Source organism: Narcine bancroftii, chromosome 6 (assembly GCF_036971445.1).
Source record: "Narcine bancroftii isolate sNarBan1 chromosome 6, sNarBan1.hap1, whole genome shotgun sequence".
Lineage (NCBI taxonomy): Eukaryota > Metazoa > Chordata > Chondrichthyes > Torpediniformes > Narcinidae > Narcine > Narcine bancroftii.
In genome coordinates, this window is record NC_091474.1 from 60,257,089 (window position 1) to 60,284,009 (window position 26,921).

The 26,921-nt window shown below is 39.7% G+C and overlaps 1 protein-coding gene across 1 annotated transcript in view; it reads left to right on the forward strand.

Annotated features, from left to right (window-relative positions):
* LOC138737301 (uncharacterized) overlaps nucleotides 1–26,921 on the forward strand; it is a 302,978-nt gene that overhangs the window by 39,120 nt on the left and 236,937 nt on the right. The window contains 1 exon segment of the mRNA XM_069888055.1: nucleotides 19,849–19,990. Within this exon segment, the coding sequence (XP_069744156.1) occupies nucleotides 19,849–19,990 (142 nt within the window).

Consider the following 26,921-nt stretch of genomic DNA (forward strand, 5'->3'; position numbering starts at 1 on the left):
CATCTGTGGACTTTGTTGTTTAACTCCCCCAATTGGTGTTTTGACATCAACCAATGGGATAGACATCCCGAGGTCTTAAGTGACGTTGGGCCTTGGCCCTCACTCATCTGTCTGAAAACCATTGGACTACATCCATGTTTATTAGACTGACTCTCTCTATTTATGCTGTTTCATTAATCTGCAATAATGTTGAAGAGAGTGAAAGCCTATATCCCTACTCTGCTGACACCCTGCATTAATGTTTGTGTCTTATTCTTGGTGCATTAGAAAGTACTAGGTCTCATCTCAGAGACATGAACCCGAGGACATTGTTTAAACTGGACTGATGGATGTGCTCTCTTTAAATTGATAACTGACCTCCTCTCATAAATGTATCTAAAATCTACCAGGGCTTTATCTGAGGGATACTTGTGGTCTTTTTTGATATTCTGCATCAGCACAGTTTATAAATTATATTAATTTATCTGGTTTTCACCATTTTTAGTGTGGGATCTTGCTTTGTGTTTACTTTTATGCTGTTTTGTATTTCAATTGGCTTCTCGTTCATTTGAAATGTTGACACTTAGAATAGACTGTATTGGAAAAAGCTGGGGAATTTTGGACTGATAGTAATGTAACTTATTTTAGTGCATTTATCAAGGGGGAGCAATTGCAGGACAGTGACTCATATCAGGCACTAGAGGGCACTGTGTCCTCATCAGTTCACACCTAACCAAAATCTGAACTAAAAATAACCCAGACATTCAGTGATGAATATAAATACTAATGCCATTTGAAATGTGACATCATATGAGTGATTATTGTCATATATACACATACAATGCACAGATGCTTTGAAATTCTTACTTGCTGCAACCACAGATATGTAAGGTACACCAACAATAGAATAAATTAAACTACCAAAATATGCCATGAGACAAAAAGGACAGATAATAAATATTCATAGTTGCAGTTAAACAAAAACAGTCATGTTTATGCATGCACACACCATTCATGTGAGAAGTGCCAATGTTTCCTGCTTCTCCCTTTCTACGTCTCCTGGCATTTTGCATGCGATGGGAATGTGGATTGATTATAATATTATCAGAATTGGAATTTATTGTCATGAATGTGTCACAGAATTTGTTGTTTTGCGGTAGCATTACAGGGCACATATTGCAATAAATTACATTTCAAAATAAGTAGTGCAAAAAATAGGAGAGTGTGAGGGCATAGTTTAAGAATACAGGGAAGGCCATTTAAGACAGAAATGAGGAGAAATTATTTTACCCAGAGAGTTGTGGGTCTGTGGAATGCATTGCCACAGAGGGTAGTAGGGGCGGATTCGCTGGATAGATTTAAGAGAGAGTTGGATAAGGCTCTTGTGGGCAGGGGAGTTAAGGGTTATGGGGATAAGGCTGGGATTGGGTATAGAAAGAGAAAGATCAACCATGATCTGATAAAAGGCGGTGCTGGCTCGATGGACCAATTGGCCTACTCCAGCACCAATGTCTGAGGTTCATTGTCCATTCAGAAATCTGATGGCCGAGGGGAAGAAGCTGTCCTTGTGCCGCTGGGTGCCAGTACAGAGAAACTTCAGTTCTGAGGAAAGACTAGATGATTTAGCAGTCCATTCCTATAACTGAAGTATAGCATTTAATGTTCTCTTTTTAAAGGGATAGAGATGAACATTCATTTTTATAACATCCAACATTTTGTTTGCTTTGGACCGGTGCTGATGGGAAATATATTGTGCTGTTTAAAGTACTCTGGGGAGTAAATAGAAGAGGGCCTGGTTCCCTTAACAGCAGGATCAAAAAGGGGTTTGATTCAAAGTAATTGGTGGAAGGATTTGGAAGAAGATGAAGAAAATTTATTTCATCCAGAGAGTAGCAGGGCCTTCCAATCTTTGCTAGAAAGGGTAGCAAAGGAAGAAGTCCTCACCACATTTCAAAAAGTACATGGGTATATACTTGGCAGAGCTGTGAATACAGAGCTGCAGACAAACTATGGAGAGATGAAATGAAATTGGGCAGCCCTTTTTTTGACCAATGTTACAATGAGCCAAATGGCCATCTGTGTCATAAACTTTCCCAAATATGTTATACAAGGAAACAAGAACATCAGGTAAAACATTTAAGATTTGGATCATCCAGGGTCTAACTAAATGACTAATTGGACTGGAATAATTGTTCCTTTGTACTGAAAGAAATGACGGTTTGCTGTTTGGAACATTAGGAACAGTCCCAAAATGGCTTTTAAAGACTCTGAAATATTTTGTAAGCAGAACAGGATGGGGAGAAACACTAATTACATTTCAAATTGATTAAAATGTCATACACTTTTTAAATGTTAATGGAGAAGAACATTTAATTAAATTATTTATACTGCTACATAGGAAGGAAGAACATAATGTCTGTCATGATTGAAGGGTGCCCTAAAGGACTTTGCAGCCAATAAAGTACTTCTGAAATATTGTCCAGTTTAACTGCAAGAAGGACTGCAGCAAATTTGTGCACAAAATGATCCCACAAACAGAAAAATGAGGAAACAAGCAAAAAATATGTTTTTGTGATGTTGATTGATAGATATTGGTCAGCACATCCAGTTTCCAAGAATTATTTCTGCTTTTTCAGGGACATTAGGCTCCTTCATACGGTCAAAAAATCCATCTGTAAAGGAGAGATTCTTTGCCCTTCTGTGGAGAGACTTGCCTCCATGAATGTGCCCTGGCTGGCTCCAAGGTGCCGACTGCAATCCTTATCAGGGGGAGGGTCAGCGGTGGAGCCCTGCGCTCCGCCACTCTGCATGAATGTACTACTGCTGCAAGCAGCTGGCTGGGGGCAGGCTGATGACGTTGCGATGACGCCGTCAGCCTGTCACCCATCTCACTCACCTATCTCCCTACTTGACCCCATCAGGATGGGTGCCAATAGACAATAGGTCTATTGGATTAGGCGCTAGCACTGCCATTTATCAGATCACGGCTGATCTTTCTCTTTCAATAACCAATTCCAGCCTTATCCCCATAACCCTTAACTCCCCTGCCCACAAGAGCCTTATCCAACTCTCTCTTAAATCTATCCAGCGAATCTGCCCCCACTACCCTCTGTGGCAATGCATTCCACAGATCCACAACTCTCTGGGTAAAATAATTTCTCCTCATTTCCGTCTTAAATGGCCTTTCCTGTATTCTTAAGCTCTGCCCTCCAGTCCTAGTCTCTCCCATCATTGGGGACATGTACTCTGATTTCACCCTGTCAAACCCTTTGATAATCCTAAATACCTCAATCATGTCTCCCCTCATCCTTCTAAACTCCATCGCATAAAATCCCAGTCTTTCTAAACTATTCGCCTATGACAATCCTGCCATCCCGGGAACTAACCTTGTAGATCTGTGCTGCTCTCCTTCTATAGCAAGTATGTCCTTTCTTAAATATGGGGACCAGACCTGGACGCAATACTCCAGGTGAGGTCTCACCAGGGCCTTGTACAACTGCAGGAGGGATTTTCTACTCCTATACTCCAATTCCCTCTTTATGAAAGCCAACATACCGTTCACCTTCTTCATCGCTTGCTGAACCTGCATGCTAGTTTTCAATGACTGGTGAACAAGTATGCCCAGATCCCTTTGCATTACCCCACTCCCCAGCTTAACACCATTTAAATAATACTCTGCTCCATTGTTTCTACCTCCAAAATGGACAACCTCGCATTTACTCAAATTAAACTTCATCTGACATTTCTCCACCCACTCCCCTAACCAGTCCAAGTCCCGCTGCAATTTCCTGACATTCTCCTCACATTTCACACTACCACCCAGTTTAGTGTCATCAGTGAATTTGCATATGTAGTTATTAATCCCCTCATCCAAATCATTTACATAAATGATAAACAACTGAGGACCCAAAACCAATCCCTGTGGGACCCCACTCATCACATTCTGCCATCCAGAAAATGACCTGTTTATTCCAACCCTTTGTTTCCTATTTCTCAACCAATTATCTATCCATGACAGCACCCTACCCCTGATACCATGCTCCTTGAATTTGCAAATTAGCCTCTTATGTGGGACTCTATCGAAGGCTTCCTGGAAGTCCAAGTACACCACATCCACTGACTCTCCCAAGTCAACCCTCCTTGTTACGTCCTTGAAAAATTCCAGGAGATTAGTCAAGCAAGATTTTCCTTTAAGGAATCCATGCTGACTAGCACCAATATTATTATTCCTGCCTAAGTGTTCTGCTATTTCTCCTTTAATGATAGATTCCAATATCTTCTCCACCACCGACGTCAGGCTGACCGGTCAATAATTTCCCATATTCTCTCTCCCTCCCTTCTTAAAAAGTGGTACAACATCAGCCACTCTCCCATCTGCAGGCACTTCCCCCCGAATCCAAAGGACTTTGGAAAATGTCAAACCAGTGCTTCCACAATTTCCAGAGCAACCTCTCTAAGCATCCTGGGATACAGGCCATCAGGCACAGGGGACTTTTCAGGCCTCAGTTCTAACAATTTGCTCACAACCACCTGCTTCTGGATCTGAATATCCGTCAGATTCTCTGTTTCCTTCGGTAATTTCACCAAGTCTCTAGATACTGCTTGACCCCTATCCCTTATCTGATCATAACCTATATCCTCCTTGGTGAAAACAGATGCAAAGTATTTGTTAAATTCCTTTTTTTTTTAAACTTTATTTAAGATTTTATAACATGAATAACATATAGAATTACATTAAAAAAAATTAAGAACAAAATAATAAAATTACAATACAGTATCAATAATCTAAATAAACTATACCCTCCCCAATAATTATTACACATTAATAACCCAACTCAAATTAGTCCAACCCCCCCTTTCCCCCCAAAAATAAAGAGTGAAGAATTAATAAAGTTAATAATATATGTGAGAAAAAAAACCCCACTTACAAAAAAACAAAAACATAACCGATTAAAATACTAACAAAAAGAAAAGTAATTAATACTAAGATATCAGACTTAAAAAACATATTTAAATCAAACTTAAATGCATATATTTAACAAACAGAGTTAAGATGAAACATATATTTAACTCAAACTTAATATAAAAAATTAGTAAAGTTAGTAACATTGTCTATCAAAAATTCTTAAACAATAATCAATTCTTCAAAAAAAATTGTAGCATGATAAAAAAAGATTAAAAAAACTTTCTCTATAGAGATAAACCTTCACCAAATATCAACTAACTTCACATCTATCATCATTTTAGTCACATAAACCACCATCTTAAAACAAAATTCAAACCTCATTAAACATTGTACAATTCAATTTTAGTACTCCCACCATTTTTCCCTTTTACTCTTGAATAATTATCCAATAAAACCTCCAATACCACATTTAAATATCCCCAATCATTACGTTAAAATTCAGATATCCAAATAATAAAAACACATCTACAATGAAATCTATATCTTCAACAAATGGAGCATAAACCACAAACAAAATTCAAGCCTCATTAAGAATTGTACAATTCAATTTATAACTTTCACCATTATTCCCTTCGTTCTATAACTAAAATAGCAAAATAATATACACCAGAATTACCACTCCTTTCACCTTAAAGTTAAAGAAAAAATATAAAAAAACGTATCCATCCCATTCACATTTAAATTTCAAATATTCCTTATCTACGGAATAAACTTTACAAACAAAACCACATCAATTTTTAGTTTTTTAAACAATCAAATACTTTCTTATGCTTTTTTTTATAAACACAAAAAAAAAACCCTTCACTCTTTAATCTAATAATACAAAAAAAGGAAAAAAAAACCGGGTAGGAGGTTAAAAATACCCCCTCCCGTCTAAACCGCGCAATGCGGTAACTCCCAAAAAAAAATGGGTGTGAGATAACTCACAGGTAGCAAATGACTTTCAGGAAATAGTGCCCATCCAGTTCTCTCCCCCAACTCTCACTTCATCTTAAACTAACATCATCATTATTTAATATTCCTTTTTTTTAAAAAAAACATTAGAAAAAAAAAGAACAACTCTTCTTTTAATCAGCTCCAACTGCCGAGTCACCATTACAACCATTCCTTCTTGGAGCACGGCTCTTTTCTTCCATCTCTTGTCTCCTTAGAGATCGCGGCGGACTATGTCTCTGTTGAAACGGAGTAATTGGCAGCTCTTGAGCAAATGCTATAGCTTCCTTTGGAGAATCAAAGAACTTTGATTGGTAACCATCTTGAAAAACCTACAAAACAGCTCGATATCTAAAGGTTGCCTTATAACTTTTCTTCCACAACAACTCTTTAGCAGAGTTGAATTCCCGTCGTTGGAACATAACTTCTTGACTCAAATCCGCATAGAAGAAAACTCGATTATTTTGAATCATCAAGGGTGATTTTCTCTGTTGTGCATTTCTAATAGCCACTCGTAAAATTATTTCTCTATCGTAATAATTCAAGCAATGAACCAAAACAGGTCTTGGACTTTGACCTGAAATAGGTCTTCTACGCAAGGCTCTGTGAGCACGTTCCAGTATTATACCTTCCGGGAAATGTTCTTGACCCAGCACCTGTGGAATCCATTCAGTAAAAAATTTTCTAGGGTCTGGTCCCTCCATTCCTTCCGGCAAACCAATAATCTTTATATTGTTCCGTCTGCATTGGTTTTCCAAATAATCAATCTTTTTCACCAAATTTTTATTTTGAGTTTGTAAGTCTTCGACCATTTTGGTCACATCTGAAACTTGATCTCGTATTTCGTTTATATCTTCTTCACGTGAATTAAATTTATCTCTCACTTCAAGCTTAAAAGCTCCAAACTCAGCCATCTGTTGAGAATTTATTTCCATCAGAGTATTGAACCTAGTACCAAGTTCAGTCATAATCTTAGATAATCCCTGCATTGCATAAGATAATTTTTCAATTGGAAGAGATTCTGGCTCAACAGATTCCTGCTTCTTCTGCATAACCAAAGGGTCTTCGGTTGCTTCCTTCATTCTGGTTGCCTTCCTTGTAGAATAGCTGCGTGTGGAAACCCCAGCCACAGCCTCTCCAGCAATGACTGGAGGACGCCGGCTGGGATTTTCCCCAGTCCATAATGTGTTCATTTCTCCCAGTACATCAAGTTGTATAGGTTCTGAGGAGTCACGTGATGGAGTAATGGCCGGACGGTGAACTCCAGCCCTCTCCAGAAAAGTCGTAAAAAACAAAGGAAAACATAAAGGCACAAAAATAAAAATTAAAGTAAAGTGAGTATAAAGGTGGAAAGAAGATGGCGACGAAAAAAGAAAAATCGAAACCAACGGTAAGAAGAGAGGAAGAGAAGACAACGGAAGAAGAAGGAGAAGGCCTTACCTGTTCGAAGAGGCCCGCGGTGGAGAGAGAAACCCGCTCCCTCAGGTCGGTAGAAAGTGGACTACAAAAATGGCTCACTGAGCCGAGCAAAAGTGCGCAATCGCGCATGCGCGCGATGCGCATGCAAAAAAACACATCGACGGGAGGGGTGACCAGCTGGGGAGTCGATCTCCACAGCCGGCAATGACAGCTGCAGAACACCTGCAGCAAGAGGAGAACATAGAAGACAACGAAAACAAGAAAGAAGAGAAGAAAAGGGCAACAAAGAAACAACAGATGGCCAACCCAGAGGAAGAAGAAGAGGAAGAGGAAGAGTACAGTGAAATAGAAGAAGAAGGGAAAGGCAAGATAAAGGATATACTTTCTCTTATTAAAGAATACATGGAGTCATTTAAAGAATGGCAAGCGCAAGAATTTAATGATTTAAGAAGAAGAATAAACAATACAGAAGAGAAAATGAATAAAATAGATATGACCTTATCAGAAATGGGGAAAAGAATGGACAAGGTGGAAGAACGAGAAGCAGCAGTAGAAATGGAGGTAGAGGACTTAAAAAAGAAATTAGAGGAATCTAATAAAAAAGTTAACGAGACACAAGAACTGTTAGCTCAGAAAATAGATATAATGGAAAATTATAACAGAAGAAATAACATAAAGATAGTGGGCCTTAAGGAAGATGAAGAAGGCAAGAATATGAGAGAGTTTATAAAAGATTGGATCCCTAGGATCCTAGGATGTCCAGAACTACAGCAAGAAATGGAAATAGAAAGGGCACATAGAGCATTGGCCTTTAAACCACAACCACAACAAAAGCCAAGATCTATTTTAGTAAAATTCCTAAGATATACTACAAAAGAAAAGGTACTGGAGAAAACAATGGAAAAAGTACGAGAGGGCAACAAGCCACTGGAGTACAAAGGGCAAAAAATCTTCATTTATCCAGATATAAGTTTTGAACTCCGGAAGAAGAGAAAGGAGTTCAATACAGCAAAGGCGATTTTATGGAAGAAAGGGTATAAATTTATACTAAAGCATCCAGCGGTATTGAAAATATTTATTCCAGGACAGCAAAACAGACTATTCTCAGATCCAGAGGAAGCACGAAAATTTGCAGAACAATTACAAAATAGACTGAGAGATGAAGACGTGTAACGAGAGTACAAAAGACTGCGAACTAAAAAGACACATAAGTTTTGAACTCCTGAAGAAGAGGAAGGAGTTCAATACATCGAAAACGATCTTATGGAAAAAAACTATTCTCAGATCCAGAGGAAGCAAGGAAATTTGCAGAACAACTACAAAACAAACAGAGAGATGAAGACATGTAATAAGAGTAAAAATGACCACGATTTATATGTATGTGGGTAAAGAGGTATATATGTGTATATGTATAATGTGCATACATGAATGTATCCGTATTTAGAGGAAAATATAGATAGTATAGACAAGAATTAATAAGGGAAGGAAATGGAATAGAGGGAATAAGGAGGGAATTAAAAGAGTGACCTTTGTTACATATGAAAAGTGAAATCTTTTCTGGGGGGGGCTGGGAGGGAGGGAGGAGTTACGATCACTGCAAAATCAGCTGACGCTTGCGAGTGAATTCGCAAATCCAAATGGAGAGGGGAGATGTGGTTGTCCGACAAGGGATAAAGGACAACTCAGGAGGGGAAGGGGGGATTGGGGCTGAAGAAGTTTTAAATAGGAGAATAAGGAAAATGTTTGATGTTTTAGGAATGTTGTCTTATAAAGGGTTCAAAACAAGAAAACAGAAATGGATAAGAAGGAAAGGTAATGATGGAGAAACGGAAAGGGAAGATAAACAAAGTATAAAATGGCTACGTTGAACTATATGACTTTAAATATTAATGGAATACATAACCAAATTAAAAGGAAGAAACTGCTAAATTTACTGAAAAAAGAAAAAATTGATATAGCATTTGTGCAAGAAACACATTTAACTGAATTGGAGCACAACAAATTAAAGAGAGATTGGGTAGGACACGTAACAGCAGCATCGTATAATTCAAAAGCAAGAGGAGTAGCTATATTAATTAGTAAAAATGTGCCATTTAAAATAGAAGAGAAAATAATAGATCCAGCAGGGAGATATGTAATGATAAAATGTCAGATATATTCGGAGTTTTGGAATCTACTCAATATATATTCACCTAACGAAGAAGATCAAAAGTTAATGCAAGATATCTTTTTGAAGATAGCAGATACGCAGGGGAACATATTAATAGAAGGGGATTTCAACCTGAATTTGGATTCAAATATGGACAAAACTGGGAAAAAAATTAACAGAAAGAACAAAGTAACCAAATTTATAATTAAATCAATGGAAGAAATGCAACTTTTGGATATATGGAGGAAACAACACCCAAAGGAAAAGGAATATTCATATTACTCGGCTAGACATAAAACATACTCAAGAATAGACCTATTTTTGTTATTAGCTCGTATGCAAGATAGAGTAAAAAAAACAGAATATAAAGCTGGAATACTATCAGACCATTCACCCTTAATATTGACAGTAAAGTTAGAGGACATCCCTCCAAGAATGTATAGATGGAGATTAAACCCCATGTTACTCAAAAGGCAGGATTTTAGAGAATTTATTGAAAAACAAATTAAAATGTATTTTGAAATAAATACGAAATCAGTGAAAGATAAGTTTATACTATGGGATGCAATGAAAGCATTCATTAGAGGGCAAATAATAAGTTATGTAACCAAGATGAAGAAGGACTATAATCAGGAAAGAGAGCAGTTGGAAAGGGAAATAGTAAATATAGAAAAAAAATTAGCAATGAAGGAAGATACAACAAAAAGAAGAGAATTGGCGGATAAAAAAATAAAATATGAAACACTACAAATATATAAGTTGGAGAAGAATATAATGAAGACAAAACAGAAATATTATGAACTAGGTGAAAAAACGCACAAAATCCTAGCATGGCAGCTTAAGACAGAACAAGCTAAGAAAATGGTATTGGACTTATCTCTCATTTGTTCAAAGGATAAGAATCTACTTCCTGAAAAACAATTTTCTATTCTTTTAATCCCTTTTTTTTCCCATTTTCTAAAGGAAAGGTTGTCTATTGTAAAAGGGAGTAGCTTATTTTGCGTCAATATTAGTTTTGCTAATTGATAATTTGTTTTATTTCTTTCTACATGAATCTTCTTCCATATATTGAGGAGATGCTGTAATACTGGAGAAGTTCTATGTTGTACCAATTTTTCGTGAGATAAGTACAATATAACTGGAGATACAGCGCTGGCATATTACCAACTGAGATCCTACTTGAAAGATAAATTAGGAAGCAATTTGAGTTTACCAGAGGGAAGTAACCTTGAATATGTGATTACAGATTCAATGTTAATCAAAAGATTTATCACAAATATGTATATTAAACTGCAAGAAAAGGAGAATGAGGAAACAAATGGTAAAACTAAACAAAAATGGGAACAAGATTTAAATATAAAGATAAAAAAGGAAACATGGGAGAAATTATGTTCTGGAACGATGAGAAATACAATAAATACGAGGCTGCGTATGATACAATATAATTGGTTACACAGACTATACATTACACCGCAAAAGTTAAATAAATGGGACCCAACAGTATCTGATAGATGTTTTCGATGTAAAAAAGAAAGGGGAACAACAATTCATGCAATCTGGACCTGTGAGAGAGTAGAAAAATTTTGGGATGATCTCAATCAGATATTAAATAAAATAACAGAAAACAATATACCAAAGAATCCAGAGATCTTTCTCCTAAGTAACATAAAAAACAAAGAATTTGGAATTGATTTGGAGGATGCACAAAAAAGATTTGTTAAGATAGCCCTAGCCGTAGCAAAAAAATGTATTATGTCAACCTGGAAATTGGAAGATAATTTGAAAATACAGCAATGGTATATAGAAATGAATAAATGCATTCCATTAGAAAAAATATCATATAGTTTAAGAAATAATATTGAAATATTCGAACAAGTATGGGAGCCTTACATTAAATACAATAGCGAAAACCTACCAGGAACAAACATTACCTAAGTTGATGGAAGGAGAAGAAAAGAAAAGAATGTACTCAGTAGAATTTCTGGTGTATTTTTGTTGAATGACAACATTGTCTGACTGGCTTAATGCAACCTAGATTGTATACCTAAAATGGATGAGAGGGGGGGGTGGGGGGGTGGCTTGGGAGGAGGGAGGGGGGGGAGAAAAAGTCACTGTATATGTGTGAAAAAGAAAAAGTGTATATCATGGCTAACGTGATTTATGGTGTGAAAAATAAAAAAAAAGAAAATGGTATTGGCATCAAGGAAAAAAGACAAACAAATTACATATAATCCAAAAGAAATTAAGGAAAACTTTAGAGAATTCTATGAACAATTATATCGAACTGAAAATGAAGGGAAAGAAGGGAAAATAGATGAATTTCTAACTAAAATTGAACTACCAAAACTACAAATAGAGGAACAAAATAAATTAACAGAGCCATTTGGAATAGTAGAAATACAAGAGATAATAAAAAAATTACCAAATAATAAGACACCAGGAGAGGATAGATTCCCAATAGAATTCTATAAAACATTTAAAGACTTATTAATTCCACCCCTCCTGGAAGTAATCAACCAGATTGATAAAACACAAAGCTTACCAGATTCATGTAAAACAGCAATAATTACAGTAATACTAAAGCAAGGGAAAGATCCACTCACACCAGCGTCATATAGACCAATATCTTTACTTAACACAGATTATAAGATAATAGCTAAACTATTAGCAAACAGATTAGCAGAGTATGTACCGAAAATGGTAAATCTAGACCAAACTGGATTTATCAAAAAAAGACGCACAACAGATAATATTTGTAAATTTATTAACTTAATTCATGCAGTAGAAGGGAATAAAGCACCAACAGTAGCAGTTGCTTTAGATGCAGAGAAGGCCTTTGACAGAGTAGAATGGAATTATTTGTTCAAAGTATTGCAAAAATTCAGTTTACTGGAGAAGTATATTAATTGGATTAAAGCATTATATAAGGGACCATTAGTGAAAGTGACAGTAAATGGACATGTATCAAAGCAATTTAACTTAAGCAGGTCAACATGGCAGGGATGCCCACTATCACCTTTATTGTTTGCGTTAGCTATAGAACCACTATCAGAATTAATAAGAACAGAAAATAATATAAAAGGGATAAAAATAAAAGACAAGGAATATAAAATCTGTTTATTTGCGGATGATGTTATAGTATACTTAACAGAACCAGAACTATCAATAAAAGAATTATATAAGAAATTGAAGGAATATGGAGAAGTGTCGGGTTACAAGATCAACGTAAATAAAAGTGAAGCAATGCCTATGAATAATGCGGATTTCTCAAAATTTAAGAAGGAATCACCATTTAGATGGCAAATGCAAGCAATAAGATACCTAGGTGTACAAATAAACAAAAATCTCGGCCAACTATATAAACTCAATTATTATCCACTAATGAAAAAAATTACAGGATGATTTAGAGCATTGGAAAGATTTACCACTAACACTAATAGGAAGGATAAACTGTATTAAAATGAACATTTTTCCAAGGATATTATACCTATTTCAGGCATTGCCAATACAACTGACAGAGAAATTCTTCAAGGAGTTAAAGAAAATAATAAAGAAATGTTTATGGAAAGGGGGGAAACCGAGGATAGCACTAGATAAATTAACAGAATGGTATAAACAAGGAGGCTTACAACTGCCAAACTTTAAAAATTATTATAGAGCCGCACAATTAAGATACCTATCAGATTTTTATCAAACAAGGGAAAAGCCAGATTGGACTAGATTAGAATTAGATAAAATAGGGGAAAAGATACCTGAACACATATTATATAAATGGGATGAAAAATTGGTACAACATAGAAGTTCTCCAGTATTACATCATCTACTCAATATTTGGAAGAAGATTCATGTAGAAAGAAATAAAACAAATTATCAATTACCAAAACTAATATTGACGCAAAACAAGTTACTCCCTTTTACAATAGATAACCTTTCCTTTAGAGAATGGGAGAAAAAAAGGATCAAAAGAATAGAAAATTGTTTTTTAGGAAATAGATTCTTATCCTTTGAACAAATGAAAGATAAATACAATATAACTCAAGATACAGCGCTGGCATATTACCAATTGAGATCCTACTTGAAGGATAAATTAGGAAGCAGTTTGAGTTTGCCAGAGGGAAGTAACTTTGAATATGTGATTACAGATACAATGATAATCAAAAGATTTCTAACAAATATGTATATTAAACTGCAAGAAAAGGAGATGAGGAAACAAATGGTAAAACTAAACAAAAATGGGAACAAGATTTAAATATAAAGATAAAAAAGTTATGCTCTGGAACGATAAGAAATACAATAAATACGAGGTTACGTATGATACAATATAACTGGATACACAGGCTATACATTACACCTCAAAAGTTAAATAAATGGGACCCAACACTATCTGATAGATGTTTTCGATGTAAAAAAGAAATGGGAACAATAATTCATGCAATCTGGACATGTGAGAAAGTAGAAAAATTTTGGGAAGATCTAAATCAGATATTAAATAAAATAACAGAAAACAATATACCAAAGAATCCAGAGATCTTCCTCCTAAGTAACATAAAAAACAAAGAATTTGGAATTGATTTGGAGGATGCACAAAAAAGATTTGTTAAAATAGCTCTAGCCGTAGCAAAAAAATGTATTATGTCAACCTGGAAATTGGAAGATAATTTGAAAATACAACAATGGTATATAGAAATGAATAAATGTATTCCATTAGAAAAAATAACATATAGTTTAAGAAATAATATTGAAATATTCGAACAAATATGGGAGCCTTACATTAAACATAATAGTGAAAACCTACCGGGGACAATCACTACCTAAGTTAACGGAAGGAAAAGGAAATGAAAAGAATGGACTCAGTGGAATTTCTGGTGTATTTTTATTGAATGACAACATTGTCTAACTGGTTTAATTTATCCTAGATTTTATACCTTAAATGGATGGGAGGGAGTAGGTAGGGAGGGTGGGATGGGAGGAGGGAGTGGGGGGAGAAAATGGCACTGTATATGTGTGAAAAGGAAAAAGTGTGTATCATGGCTAATGTGATTTATGGTGTGAAATATAAAAAAATAAATTAAAAAAAAGTTGTATAGGTTCTTTTATCTCAAAAGGTGCAGTTTGCAGTGCACCGCTACAGTTGACAAATGCCTTTTCCCAGCCGGTACTTCAACTGATGTTACTACAAGTGGTTCATTCATAACATTGCCGTCAGATGCTACTGCACATGTGCGAACCTGAGTAACTCTTTGTTCTAAAGGCTGTTTGGCGCCCTCTTTAGAGGGCTCTACCGATGTAATATTGAACTCTACATCCGAAAGCTGTACCTTTCTCCTGGGATCCATTTCAGGCTGAGTCTCGATGTTTTTCCTGTAGGTAGGCTCCAAAACTTGAACTTTTGGAAAATGTAGTTTTTTGATAATCTGTTGTCGTTTTATTTTGCTCTTTTCCACCAATTGTACCATCATAAGTTAAATTAACAGCACTGAAGTTATCTAAACTTTTAAAGAATTTTAACGGGCATTTCTAGACAAAACAATAAGATAGAGTCAGGAGAGGACTGTAAGGCACGTCTGATCCTTACGCCATCTTGCCACGCCCCCAGTATTTTTAAATTCCTCAGCCATCTCCATGATCCCATTGATAATTTCACCTTTCTCCATTTTTAAGGGCCCAATTTCGGCCCTAACCAATTTCTTCCTTTTTACATAACTTAAGAAGCTTTTGCTATATATTTTATATTCTTTTTATCTTTGGCTTGGCTTCGCGGACGAAGATTTATGGAGGGGTAAATGGCCACGTCAGCTGCAGGCTCGTTTGTGGCTGACAAGTCCGATGCGGGACAGGCAGACAAGGTTGCAGCGGTTGCAGGGGAAAATTTGTTGGTTGGGGTTGGGTGTTGGGTTTTTCCTCCTTTGTCTTTTGTCAGTGTGGTGGGCTCTGTGGTCTTCAAAGGAGGTTGCTGCCCGCCGAACTGTGAGGCGCCAAGATGCACGGTTTGAGGCGATATCAGCCCACTGGCAGTGGTCAATGTGGCAGGCACCAAGAGATTTCTTACTTGCCAATTTACTCTGGTACTTCATTTTCCCCTCCCGAATGACTTTCTTAGTTTCTCTCTGTTGTTTTTTAAAGGCTTCCCAATCCTCTAACGTCCCACTCTGCTTTGCCATCTTGTACTTATTTCTTTTGGACCTGATACTGCACTTGATTTCCTTTGTCAACCACAGCTGCCATTTGCTCTTCTTAGAGCCTTTGCTCCTTCTTGGAATGAATCCTGTGAAAAATGTCTCGAAATACCTGCCATTTTTGCCCAGTTGTCCTCCAGCTAGAATGTTCTTCCATTTTATTTTGGCTAGCTCCTCCCTCATAGATGTATAATCACCCTTAGTAGCACTAATGTTTCTGACTTCCTTTTCTTCTCCCTTTCCATTTGCAGATTAAAAGTAATCATACTATTACCTAATGGCATCCCTACCTCAAGGTCCCTTATTAACTCCACGTCATTGCATGGTATCAAATCCAGAATCGACTTCCCCTCAGTAGGTTTCATCACAAGCTGCTCCAGGAATGTATCTCAGAAACATTCAATAAACTCATTCTCTAGCTTTCCCACACCTTCTTGATTTTCCCAGTCCACTTGCAAGTTGAAGTCACCCATAACTACTGTATCACTACCACTCTGACATGCCATTCTTAATTATTTATACTGATTCCCACATCTGAGCCACTGTTTGGAGGTCTGTATATGACCCCCATTATGGTTCTTTTGCCTTTGCAATTTCTCATCTCTATCCAAACAGACTCTACTCCACCTGATTCAATGTCTTTCCTTTCCAGTGTATGAATTTCATTCTTCATCAACAGAGCCATTCCACATCCTCTAGCTAACTTTCTGTCTTTTTGATAGGACGTATACCCTGGAACATTAATTTCCCAATCCTGTCCCTCCTGCAGCCATGTCTCCGTTACTCCGATAACATCATATTCTCCAATGTCCATTTGCGCCTCAAGCTCATCCATTTTATTCCTTATACTCCGTGCATTCATATACAATACCTTGAAACTGTATCACCCTGCTCTCTCCAATTTGCTGCCTGACACCCTCTCTGAAACTCTCCTATCCCTCTTTGCTCCCTCCGGCTTTGAGATTTCACAGTCTATTGGAGCTACCCCTACGTTCTCCTTCCTATCCATTTCACTATCAGTCTGGTTCTCCTCCCCCTGCCAATTCAGTTTAAAAGATATCCATCAGTATTATTAAACCTTACTGCAAGTATATTGGCCCCCTTTGGATTCAGATGCACCCCATTCTTCCTGTAGAGGTCATGTCTCCCCCAGAAGAGATCACAATTGTCCATGAACCAGAAACCTTGCATCCTGCACCATTCCTCTAGCCATACATTTAACTTCCTAATTTTTTCATTTTTGCCCTGTCCCGCACGCAGCACAGGTAGCGACTCTGGAGGTCCTGCTTTTTAATCTCCATCCTAGAGGAGGGTACTCCCTCTTCAAGATCTCCTCCCTCAATTCTCCTCCCACATATACCAGGACGTCCGGCTGCTCACACATTCCTCTTAGAATACCATGAATCCTGTCCGAGAGATTCTGCACTCTGGCTCCTGGAAGGCAACATTACCATGTGGGAATACTTGACAGGCGAGCAGAGCTTTCTGACTGTTCCCCTGATGATGGAGTCCTTAATGACCGCCTTGTCCCTTCTCCTTCCATTTTGCACTGCTGGCTCCCTGGATCCAACCTCAGACTGGTCATCTTCCCCAACATCATCCAATACAATATATTTGTTGCTAAGAGGAGTAGCCACTGGAGTGCTCTCCACTGACTGAGCGATCTTCCTCCATCTTTGACAATAGTCCACTTACCTGCACCCCCCCCCCCCAAATCTGGGGGTAACCACCTGCTTGAAAGTCATGTCAATAACTTCCTCAGGGTGGGAGCCATGTGGGTTGGTGGTGTGGGCTGTGACAGGCCCTCTGGCTGTTCCAGCACTTCACTGGGCTGCTTCGGCCTTTGGGGCTGCTAGTCATCCCCAGTGGCTTAATATATGGCAGAGTAATGGCTATCTTCCCTACCCATAATCCCCCACGTAGCTGGAACTGTTCCGGGAAACGTGGAGCGGTTCCAGCTGTGTGGGGGACTATGAGTAGGGAAGACAGCCATTGCTCTCCCACGTATTTATGATGGGCAACGCCATGGCAACAGTTGCCCCACCAACAGCAGCTCTGGATGACGCACCAAGGTGCAGGTCTGCATAAAAGCAGCACTTGGAGCAGCTTTTTAGGACTGCTCCATGAACAGGTAAGTTAAAAAATTTTATCTGCTTCTGCATGAAAACACCTATTGTTTCCTTGGAATGAACTGATGATGCCCCTTTATGATCTGTCTTTACTTGGCTTTTGCATTAAGGGTTTCCATGACATGACCTTTCCAAGATCTTTTGCATGGAGAGTGGGACACATTGTGAAAAGAATTGTGGTTAGTCCTTCCAGAAGTTTGGGCAAATCCAAGGATCTTGAATAATACCATGTTTGATAAAGTAGAAAAGAACCATTTTCCTCTGCCTGGAGTGTCAGTAATCAGTGTAGATAGATTTAATGTGATTGCCTACGGAGTGTTGAAGTGAGGTTATAAAGTATATCTCTAATAGTCCTCTTTCCCCTATTACATCCAGGATCTTTCCCTCTCCCACCTCTATCCACCTATCAACTTTTACCCTGTGCTCATTCTCCTTCTTATTCAGGTGTCTGCCTGATTTTCGGCACATCTGAATGACAGGCCCAAAACATCAACTGCCTTTTACTTCCTATGTATATTGTGTCACCCACTGAGTTTCTCCAGCACTCTTATTTACTGCACTAGACCACAGCATTTGCAGATTTCTTGTTTCCCAACATCATGTCCCATCCTTGAAGGTAGGATCCATAATGAGCTCTTCTGCAACCCCACCATCTCCCACAGCTACCTCAACAACACCTCTCCCCACCCTGCCCCTATAGGGATTCCATTCCATGCTCTCAATTCCTCCTACTCCATCATATCTGCACCCAGGATGAGGACTTCCATGCCAGATCATCAGAGATGTTCTCCTTCTTCAAACAACATGGCTTTCCCTCTATCACCATCAAATCAGCACTCATCCACATATCCTCCATTACCCGCACATCAGCTCTGGCCCCTTCCACCCCCACACATAACAAGGACAGGGTTCCTCTTGTTCTCACCCACCACCCCACCAGTGTCCACATTCAACACATCCTCCACCATTTACGCCAACTACTACGCGATCCTACTATTAGACACATGTTCCCCTACCCCCCCCCCCACCGCCTTCTGCAGGAACCGCTCCCTCCATGACTTCCTTGTGCATTCCTTCTTCCTCCCCAGTTGCCCCCTTGACCCTGTGATCACTTGCACCCACACCTCCTCTCTCATCACCATTCGTGGCCCCAAACAGTCCTTCCAAGTGAACCAACATTTTGCTTCTGAATCTGCAGGATTCATCACCTACATCTGGTGCTCCCATTATGGCCTCCTTTACATTGGACAGACTGGGCGCAGAAAGGAAAATTGCTATGTTGAGCACCTTGGCTCTGTCTACAACAATAGTGTAGATCTCCCAGTGACCACCTATTTCGCTTCTCCATCCCATTCCCTTGCTGACATGTCTGTCCATGATCTCATGCACTGCCAGGCAGACCACCCGCAAATGAGAGGAACAACACCTCATCTTCCAACCGGATGGCATTAATAGTGCCTTTTCTGCCTTTCGTTAACCTCCCTCTGTCACTTCTTCCCCCATCACCTTCTCCAAACTCTGTCTCTCGCTTCTCTGTCTCCTTTTATACAGACATAATAAATTCTCACCTCATTCCTTATCAATTCCAATTAGCACCTGTTGTTGGTCTGGATTCCTTCCCCCAGTCAGCATTGTCTGAATTCTGAGACTTTCTGAGATTTCCTGCTTCTGGCTCATTCTGCTCCTCTTTTTTTAATTATTTTTTAATTTTTTTATTTTTCACATTATAAACCATATTGACCAAGATACATACAGACATTTTTCTTCTTAATGGCTCATTCTGCTCCTTGAAGTAGGGCTCAGGCCCTAAACGTCGGTAATGTATCTTTGTCTTCTATGGACATTGAAAAGACTGGCTGAATTCCTTAGCATTTCAGTGTGTTTTTACAGCAATCACAGCGTCTGCAGACTTTCATGTTTCACACAACCTGTTAATATCTGTCTAGATAATATTCTGCCTTTTATTTCTGAGTCTGCTGCCTTGTGCAACATGCAAGACCTTTTAATGAAAACATTGACTTTGATTTACTTTAATATATGGTTAGCACCAGATCTCCAGGTAGCATCTGATGTCACAGGGTTTTTTTCTCTCTACAGGGATCATCAGTCCCATTCTCCCAGTTGTGCTTCAGCTGATGGACGCAATGGAGCAGCAGAAATTACAGACGACCAACGCCCTCGACAGCATCCAGTCATATTACGTAGAATGCGAATTCGAAGATATTCGGAGGCGAGGCAGGTGAGTACAAGGATGCACAGGTGAATACCAAGTATTATATGTAGTTGATTCAAAACAACTGGAATAGGGTTTGCATAGGTGAAGGAGGATGTTTACACAGAAATTTTCATATCAGTATGTTTTAGATTGGGTGAAGTTACAGTATGCCTTTTACAACTCAAAATTTCTGCTCCTTATTCTTAAAAATAATCCTTAAAAAGAGAAGTTGAAGAGTGGAATAAAAAATGTAGCAAGTCAGTCGAGTTGAGATATTGGCTTGGTTATCCTCTCCATTATCTGACCCATTGAATTGTGTTTCTTCTGTTGAATAATTCTTTCCAATTGAATCCTGCCCATACCATTGAATGCCATCTGAACTGCCAAACACTGTCTCTCCTGCCAAATGCCATCTGTTCTGTCGAATATTGTGCATCCTTTTGAATACTGTCTGTCTCATTGAACCTTGTCTCCTCCATCGAACATTGTCCATTCTGTTGACCATTGTCCATCAAAAGCTTTCCAGCCCAACATTTGTTTTGAATACTGTCTGTTCCATTAAGCACTGTCTGTCATATTGAAAGTTTCCACCATTGGTAGATTTTTCATAGAATCATTACACCATGGAATCACAGGAAAGTCCATTTGACTCCTTAAGGAACAATACATTAATTTCCTTTCCCCATCGCCCTGCAAACTGTTTTCTCCCATTTACACCCCTAATACTATTTGAAAGTCCCGTTTGATTCCACCAATCTTATGCATGGTGATTTCCAGATCATAACTACTCTATGTAAAAAAATATGAGAAAAGGTTCCAACTTGACACCTTAACTAGCTATTTCTTTCCATTGAAGCTGCCTGGCCTGCCGAGGCCCTCCAGCCTCTCATTGTTTAATCAAAGAAACATCCTTAAGGAAGACAGAAAGACAGAGGGATTTAGGGAGGGATTTCCAGAGATTCAAACTTTAGACAGCTCAAAACATAGCCACCATCGATGGAGTGAAGAAAATTGTAACTGAACAGAGGCCTGCATTGATGAAATGCTGAGATTTTTGAGGTTTGCAGGATGGGGAAAGATCTCAGAGCTAGGTGGGGAATGGAATTGGTGTGATTGATGCAAGTGGTAGCAAAGAACTGGTGGATCAGAGCAGTCTCCTCTGTCTCAGGAAATATGAGAATTAGAAATAAAAAGTCATAAGTCGGTAACTTGTTTGTATGTAATGTTTACCATATAAATTAACGATCTGGAAGAGGGGACAGTGCAATATATCCAAGTTTGCTGATGACCCTAATTGAGTGGAAAAGCAAATTTTGCAGAGGACATCGAGAGTCTTCAGAGAGATATAGATAGGTTAAGTGAATGGGCAAGGGTCTGACCGATGAAATGCAATGTTGGCAAATGCGAGGTTATCCACTTTGGAAGGAAAAATGAAAGATCAGATTATTATTTACATGGCAAACTATTGCAGCCTGTTGATGTGCAGAAAGACTTGGGAGTGCTTGTGCATGAATTGCAACAGATTGGTTTGCAGGTGCAGCAGACTATCAAGAAGGCAAGTGGAATGTGGACCTTCATTGCTGGAGGGATTGAATGTAGGAGCAGGGAGGTCATGCTGCAACTGTACAATGTTCTGGTAAGGCTGCTCCTGGGATACTGTGTGTGTAGTTCTGGTCTCCTTACTTGAGGAAGGATGTCCTGGCTTTGGAGGTGGTGCAGAGGAGTTCAGCAGCTTGATTCCAGAGATGAGGGGGGTTAGCCTCTGAGGAGAGATTGAATTGTCTGGGGCTGTATTCGCTGGAATTTAGATGAATGAGAGGGGATATTATAGAAATGCATAAAATTATGAATGACATAGATAAGTTTCTTGCATTGGTGGGCAAGACTAGAACCAGGGAACATAGTCTCAGGATTCAGGGTATTAGATTTTGGACGGAGATGAGGAGGAACTGCTTTTCTCAAAAGGTGGTGAATTTGTGGAATTTGCTGTCCATTGAAACAGTGGAGGTGACCTCATAAATATATTTAAGACAAGGTTGCATAGATTTTTACACAGTAGGGGAATTAAGGGAAATGGGGAAAAGGCAGGTAGATGATGAACCTATCATCAGATCACCCATGATCTTATTGATTGGCAGAGGAGGCTCGATGAACTGGATGGCCTACTTCTGCTCCTTGTCTGTTATGGGAGCATGAAGTGGGACAGAGGAAAATTACAAAAGGGATTGCTTTAATCTTCCAATCCATTCTAGACATGGCAAGTCACAGAGAGTGGGAATTCATAATGTTAACAAAGAGAGATAGGGAAATGCCGGGGTGCACACTGGTGCATTTGATCTCAGTGGCGGGCAAGCTTTGGGTTATGACCTTTTATCGACCTTGATCAGAATCCATAAGTCAGTAGTATGTTATGTAGGATTAGATGTTAAATATCCCATATTGCACTCCTGAGACGCTGCCTAGTCTCTGCGGGGTAGCCAAGTGAGTGATGGAATCTTCTGGGTTATCAAGTGGGCATCCTCCATCCTCAGTGTTTCGCTGATAGACCCACGACACCTTTGGAGGGTTCAGCAGTGAATCCCAGCATCATAGATTCACCCCCTAGATACCATTCACTCTCTTAGGGGCCCAGATGAAATCCTTTCTCCTCATTGAGAGCCACTGACTACCCTTTTCAGCAGCTCTGGAGAGATCTTTGACAGCTTGTCGGTGTATCTTTCCTCGCACTCCCAACTCCCAGAGTAGCCTTTATGTAGATATGGCTACAAATCCTCTGCAGTCTACTTCAATTGGTTGCCTTCCACTACATTGCTGCACATCAGCTGTAAGCTCAGTAAACCTCAGTTTCTAGTCCTCATTTTCCTCCTCCACTGTATCCTCCCAGGGCACTGTAAGCTCAAATAATGTAAATGAGATGGAGTGAGGCGGACCACAGCACAAGGTCTGGTTTGAGGTTGGTTTCCGCTATTTTATTTGGGAAGCAGAGCCTCGTGCCTAAGTCTGCCATCATCCTCCAATCACCTACCCCACCTAACCACCTGGAGTCTGATCTTGATGTGGGTATTCCAGCTTGTCCTCACCTTCCCGGACAAATGCTATTAACAGCCAGTGGGATGAAGGGGGAGTGGAGCGTTGACACTCGTCCTCCAATTTTCCAGCACTGCTGCAAGACACAGTACCACCTGGTGTATTAGCTTTGAATGAGGCTAGTCTTGCAGCCCACCAAAATATGTTTTAATGTTGCTGAAGTTGGGTAGAGAGAGCATGTGGGGTCCTCTTCATACCACTGGCTGAGATTCACGGCTGATGGCAAGACATCATATGCAGCCCTGATGATGAACCTTGAAGACTCCATCTCCTGCAGCCCTTTCCTTTTCTCCACTTCCTCCCATCTTATCCCTTGCCTTGCCTGAGTGATGCCCTTTACGTACCCTGCTGACATATCTCCTGCATCACAAGCCTGCATCTTTGAGATAAAGCAGCCTTGTTCCACGATGTCCCTATGTTTGAGTGCTGCTTTTGCTTGCTTAGTTGCTTCTGATGGAATTCATTTCTTTCCAGTATCCAGGATGATGATAGCTTCAGCTACAAATGGATCACTTATCTCTGTTACATCATCTCCAGTCTTACTTTGGTGCATTTACACTCCTCTGAAAGTCTGTAAATGGGTAGCTCTAAAACTCCTTTGCTGTAGAGCCCAATGCTGTGAGGCATCTGGGAAGACCAAGCCACTTCCATGAGTATGAGTTGATTATTCTTTCCAGCTCTTCCATACTCCAGAATGGAACTTCATATAGGGTTAGTAGCCACATGAGGCATGGAAAGAACCCAAACGGCATACACCAGAGCTTCAATTTGCCAGATAGTGTAGTTCTATCAATGCTCTTAAGGTCACTGACAGTATCCTTCCTGATTTGATGTTTTTGCTCTGAATCTTTGAGGGATGTGTTATACCACCAACCTAAGCTTATCACTGGTTTCTCCAAGACTGTTGGAATTGTCTCATCACCCATATCTACCAGCTTCCTGTCTTGGGTAAACTTATACCTCTCATTTTGTTCGTTTTAGATTGGTCACAGTGTTTGAGCTACCGAAAGAAAATAGACACACACACAACACCGAGAGCAGTTCAGTTTATACAAATGTTTATTACAAATTCAAAAGCTGATTTCACACTACAATATGCAAGCCCTTCCCAACTATACTTATCAATGCTTGGACTGGTCCCAACTGCTGAAGCGAGGCAACGACTGCACACTTGTAGTTGGTTGTCAGGGCGCCGGTAGCAACTTCTCCACCTCCCCTGACCGGGATGTTGGCTGGATTCCAGAAGTTCTTCTTCTTGCTGAGAGATGTTGCCACCTCTCGGAGAGTCTCAAACTTCAGCAGCGGGACCATGACTTATATTACCCAAAAACTGCTTACCCAAGCACCTATTCCCAGCACAGCAAGAAAGATAAGCAAGCAAGCTAGCATGCTAGGCTTCTAACGAATAACATAATTTTCAGCTTATCACTTTGAATACAATGGTTTATTTTGCATCAAGGCTAGGCCTCTGACAGTCTGTGACCAAAACAAGCAGGAAGATTAAATGTTCTTGGTACACAGATATCCTTTCGTTAGATAACAGCATCTCTGGCCCCTTGGTGGAATTTAGCTTATGTCTGCTGATTCTAAAACACAAGCAGGTTCTCAGCCTTGCAGAACCCAGAGCTGCAAGTTTAAAAAAACAGGTTAGAATCTTCCATTACACTTCCCCTTGACAATGGAGATGCTTCTGGACTTGCTCGGCTTGATCTTCATCCAAACCTGCTCGATGTTCTCTTAAAGCTTCCTCAATATGTGTACAGTACAAGCCTTGGTCATGGTCAGTGTTATAAGAACGTCTATATATGCTCTGATAGGTGGCAGCCTCAAGCCAGGTCTTGTGCGCTGTTTCCAACCACCCATCGAGATGCTCTAATGATCACTTCCACATGGCCATGGTGAACGCGAGCAGAGAGATGGTACAACCGGCCATGATTGCTACCTCCAGATGTTGCCACAATGTGGTATAGTCTGCTGTTATCAAACATAGCACGAAAACCAACAAGGTCGGGTCAGATACAGCAATGAGCTCTCTGAACCCTTCTCCATTAACAATGGCGTGAAGCAAGGCTGTGTTCTCGCACCAACCCTCTTTTCAATCTTCTTCAGCATGATGCTGAACCAAGCCATGAAAGACCCCAACAATGAAGACGCTGTTTACATCCGGTACCGCACGGATGGCAGTCTCTTCAATCTGAGGCGCCTGCAAGCTCACACCAAGACACAAGAGAAACTTGTCCGTGAACTACTCTTTGCAGATGATGCCGCTTTAGTTGCCCATTCAGAGCCAGCTCTTCAGCGCTTGACGTCCTGCTTTGCGGAAACTGCCAAAATGTTTGGCCTGGAAGTCAGCCTGAAGAAAACTGAGGTCCTCCATCAGCCAGCTCCCCACCATGACTACCAGCCCCCCCACATCTCCATCGGGCACACAAAACTCAAAACGGTCAACCAGTTTACCTATCTCGGCTGCACCATTTCATCAGATGCAAGGATCGACAATGAGATAGACAACAGACTCGCCAAGGCAAATAGCGCCTTTGGAAGACTACACAAAAGAGTCTGGAAAAACAACCAACTGAAAAACCTCACAAAGATAAGCGTATACAGAGCCGTTGTCATACCCACACTCCTGTTCGGCTCCGAATCATGGGTCCTCTACCGGCACCACCTACGGCTCCTAGAACGCTTCCACCAGCGTTGTCTCCGCTCCATCCTCAACATCCATTGGAGCGCTCACACCCCTAACGTCGAGGTACTCGAGATGGCAGAGGTCGACAGCATCGAGTCCACGCTGCTGAAGATCCAGCTGCGCTGGATGGGTCACGTCTCCAGAATGGAGGACCATCGCCTTCCCAAGATCGTATTATATGGCGAGCTCTCCACTGGCCACCGTGACAGAGGTGCACCAAAGAAAAGGTACAAGGACTGCCTAAAGAAATCTCTTGGTGCCTGCCACATTGACCACCGCCAGTGGGCTGATAACGCCTCAAACCGTGCATCTTGGCGCCTCACAGTTTGGCGGGCAGCAGCCTCCTTTGAAGAAGACCGCAGAGCCCACCTCACTGACAAAAGGCAAAGGAGGAAAAACCCAACACCCAACCCCAACCAACCAATTTTCCCTTGCAACCGCTGCAATCGTGTCTGCCTGTCCCGCATCGGACTGGTCAGCCACAAACGAGCCTGCAGCTGACGTGGACTTTTTACCCCCTCCATAAATCTTCGTCCGCGAAGCCAAGCCAAAGAAAAAAATCAAACATAGCTGCACATTCTGGAAGTAGGCCTTAGCTTGTGTGGGACACTTGGACCCTGAAGAAGCCGAAAGCAGTCCAAAGTTGGTACGAGGAACTGAGCCGAAGGGAGAAGATCTGTTCCCTCCTTGGTGACCTGAATCCGAAGAATAAAGTTTAATACAGAAATCTCTAAAAACATCATTTATTTTAATGTAATCTGTGGTTGTTGTACCATCAGGGCGACAAATCCTATTAATTTGTATTTTTTTAGCTGAAATTACTTTCATTTGAGTGGTTAATAATTTACAAGATTTCTGCCCATGAATATAAATTGACTTTGTCCTCAATATCTATTTTTCAATTGGATGGGTAGATAATAAATCAAATTTACTTTTAAGTTCAATTCTTCTGTTATATAACTCAGGGTCTTCATTTTCCACAAATTTTAAATTGATCTGATTAATCAAATATATTCTTTCTTTCCTAGTCTTTTTATTTATACTAGCTGTGTATGAAATTATTTGACGATGTAAGTAGGCTTTCATTGTATCCTATACTATCAAATTGGAAATTTCTGGAGTTGAATTCACACTGAAGAAAAATTATATTTCTTTTTCTAGAAAAATCAAAAAACCTTT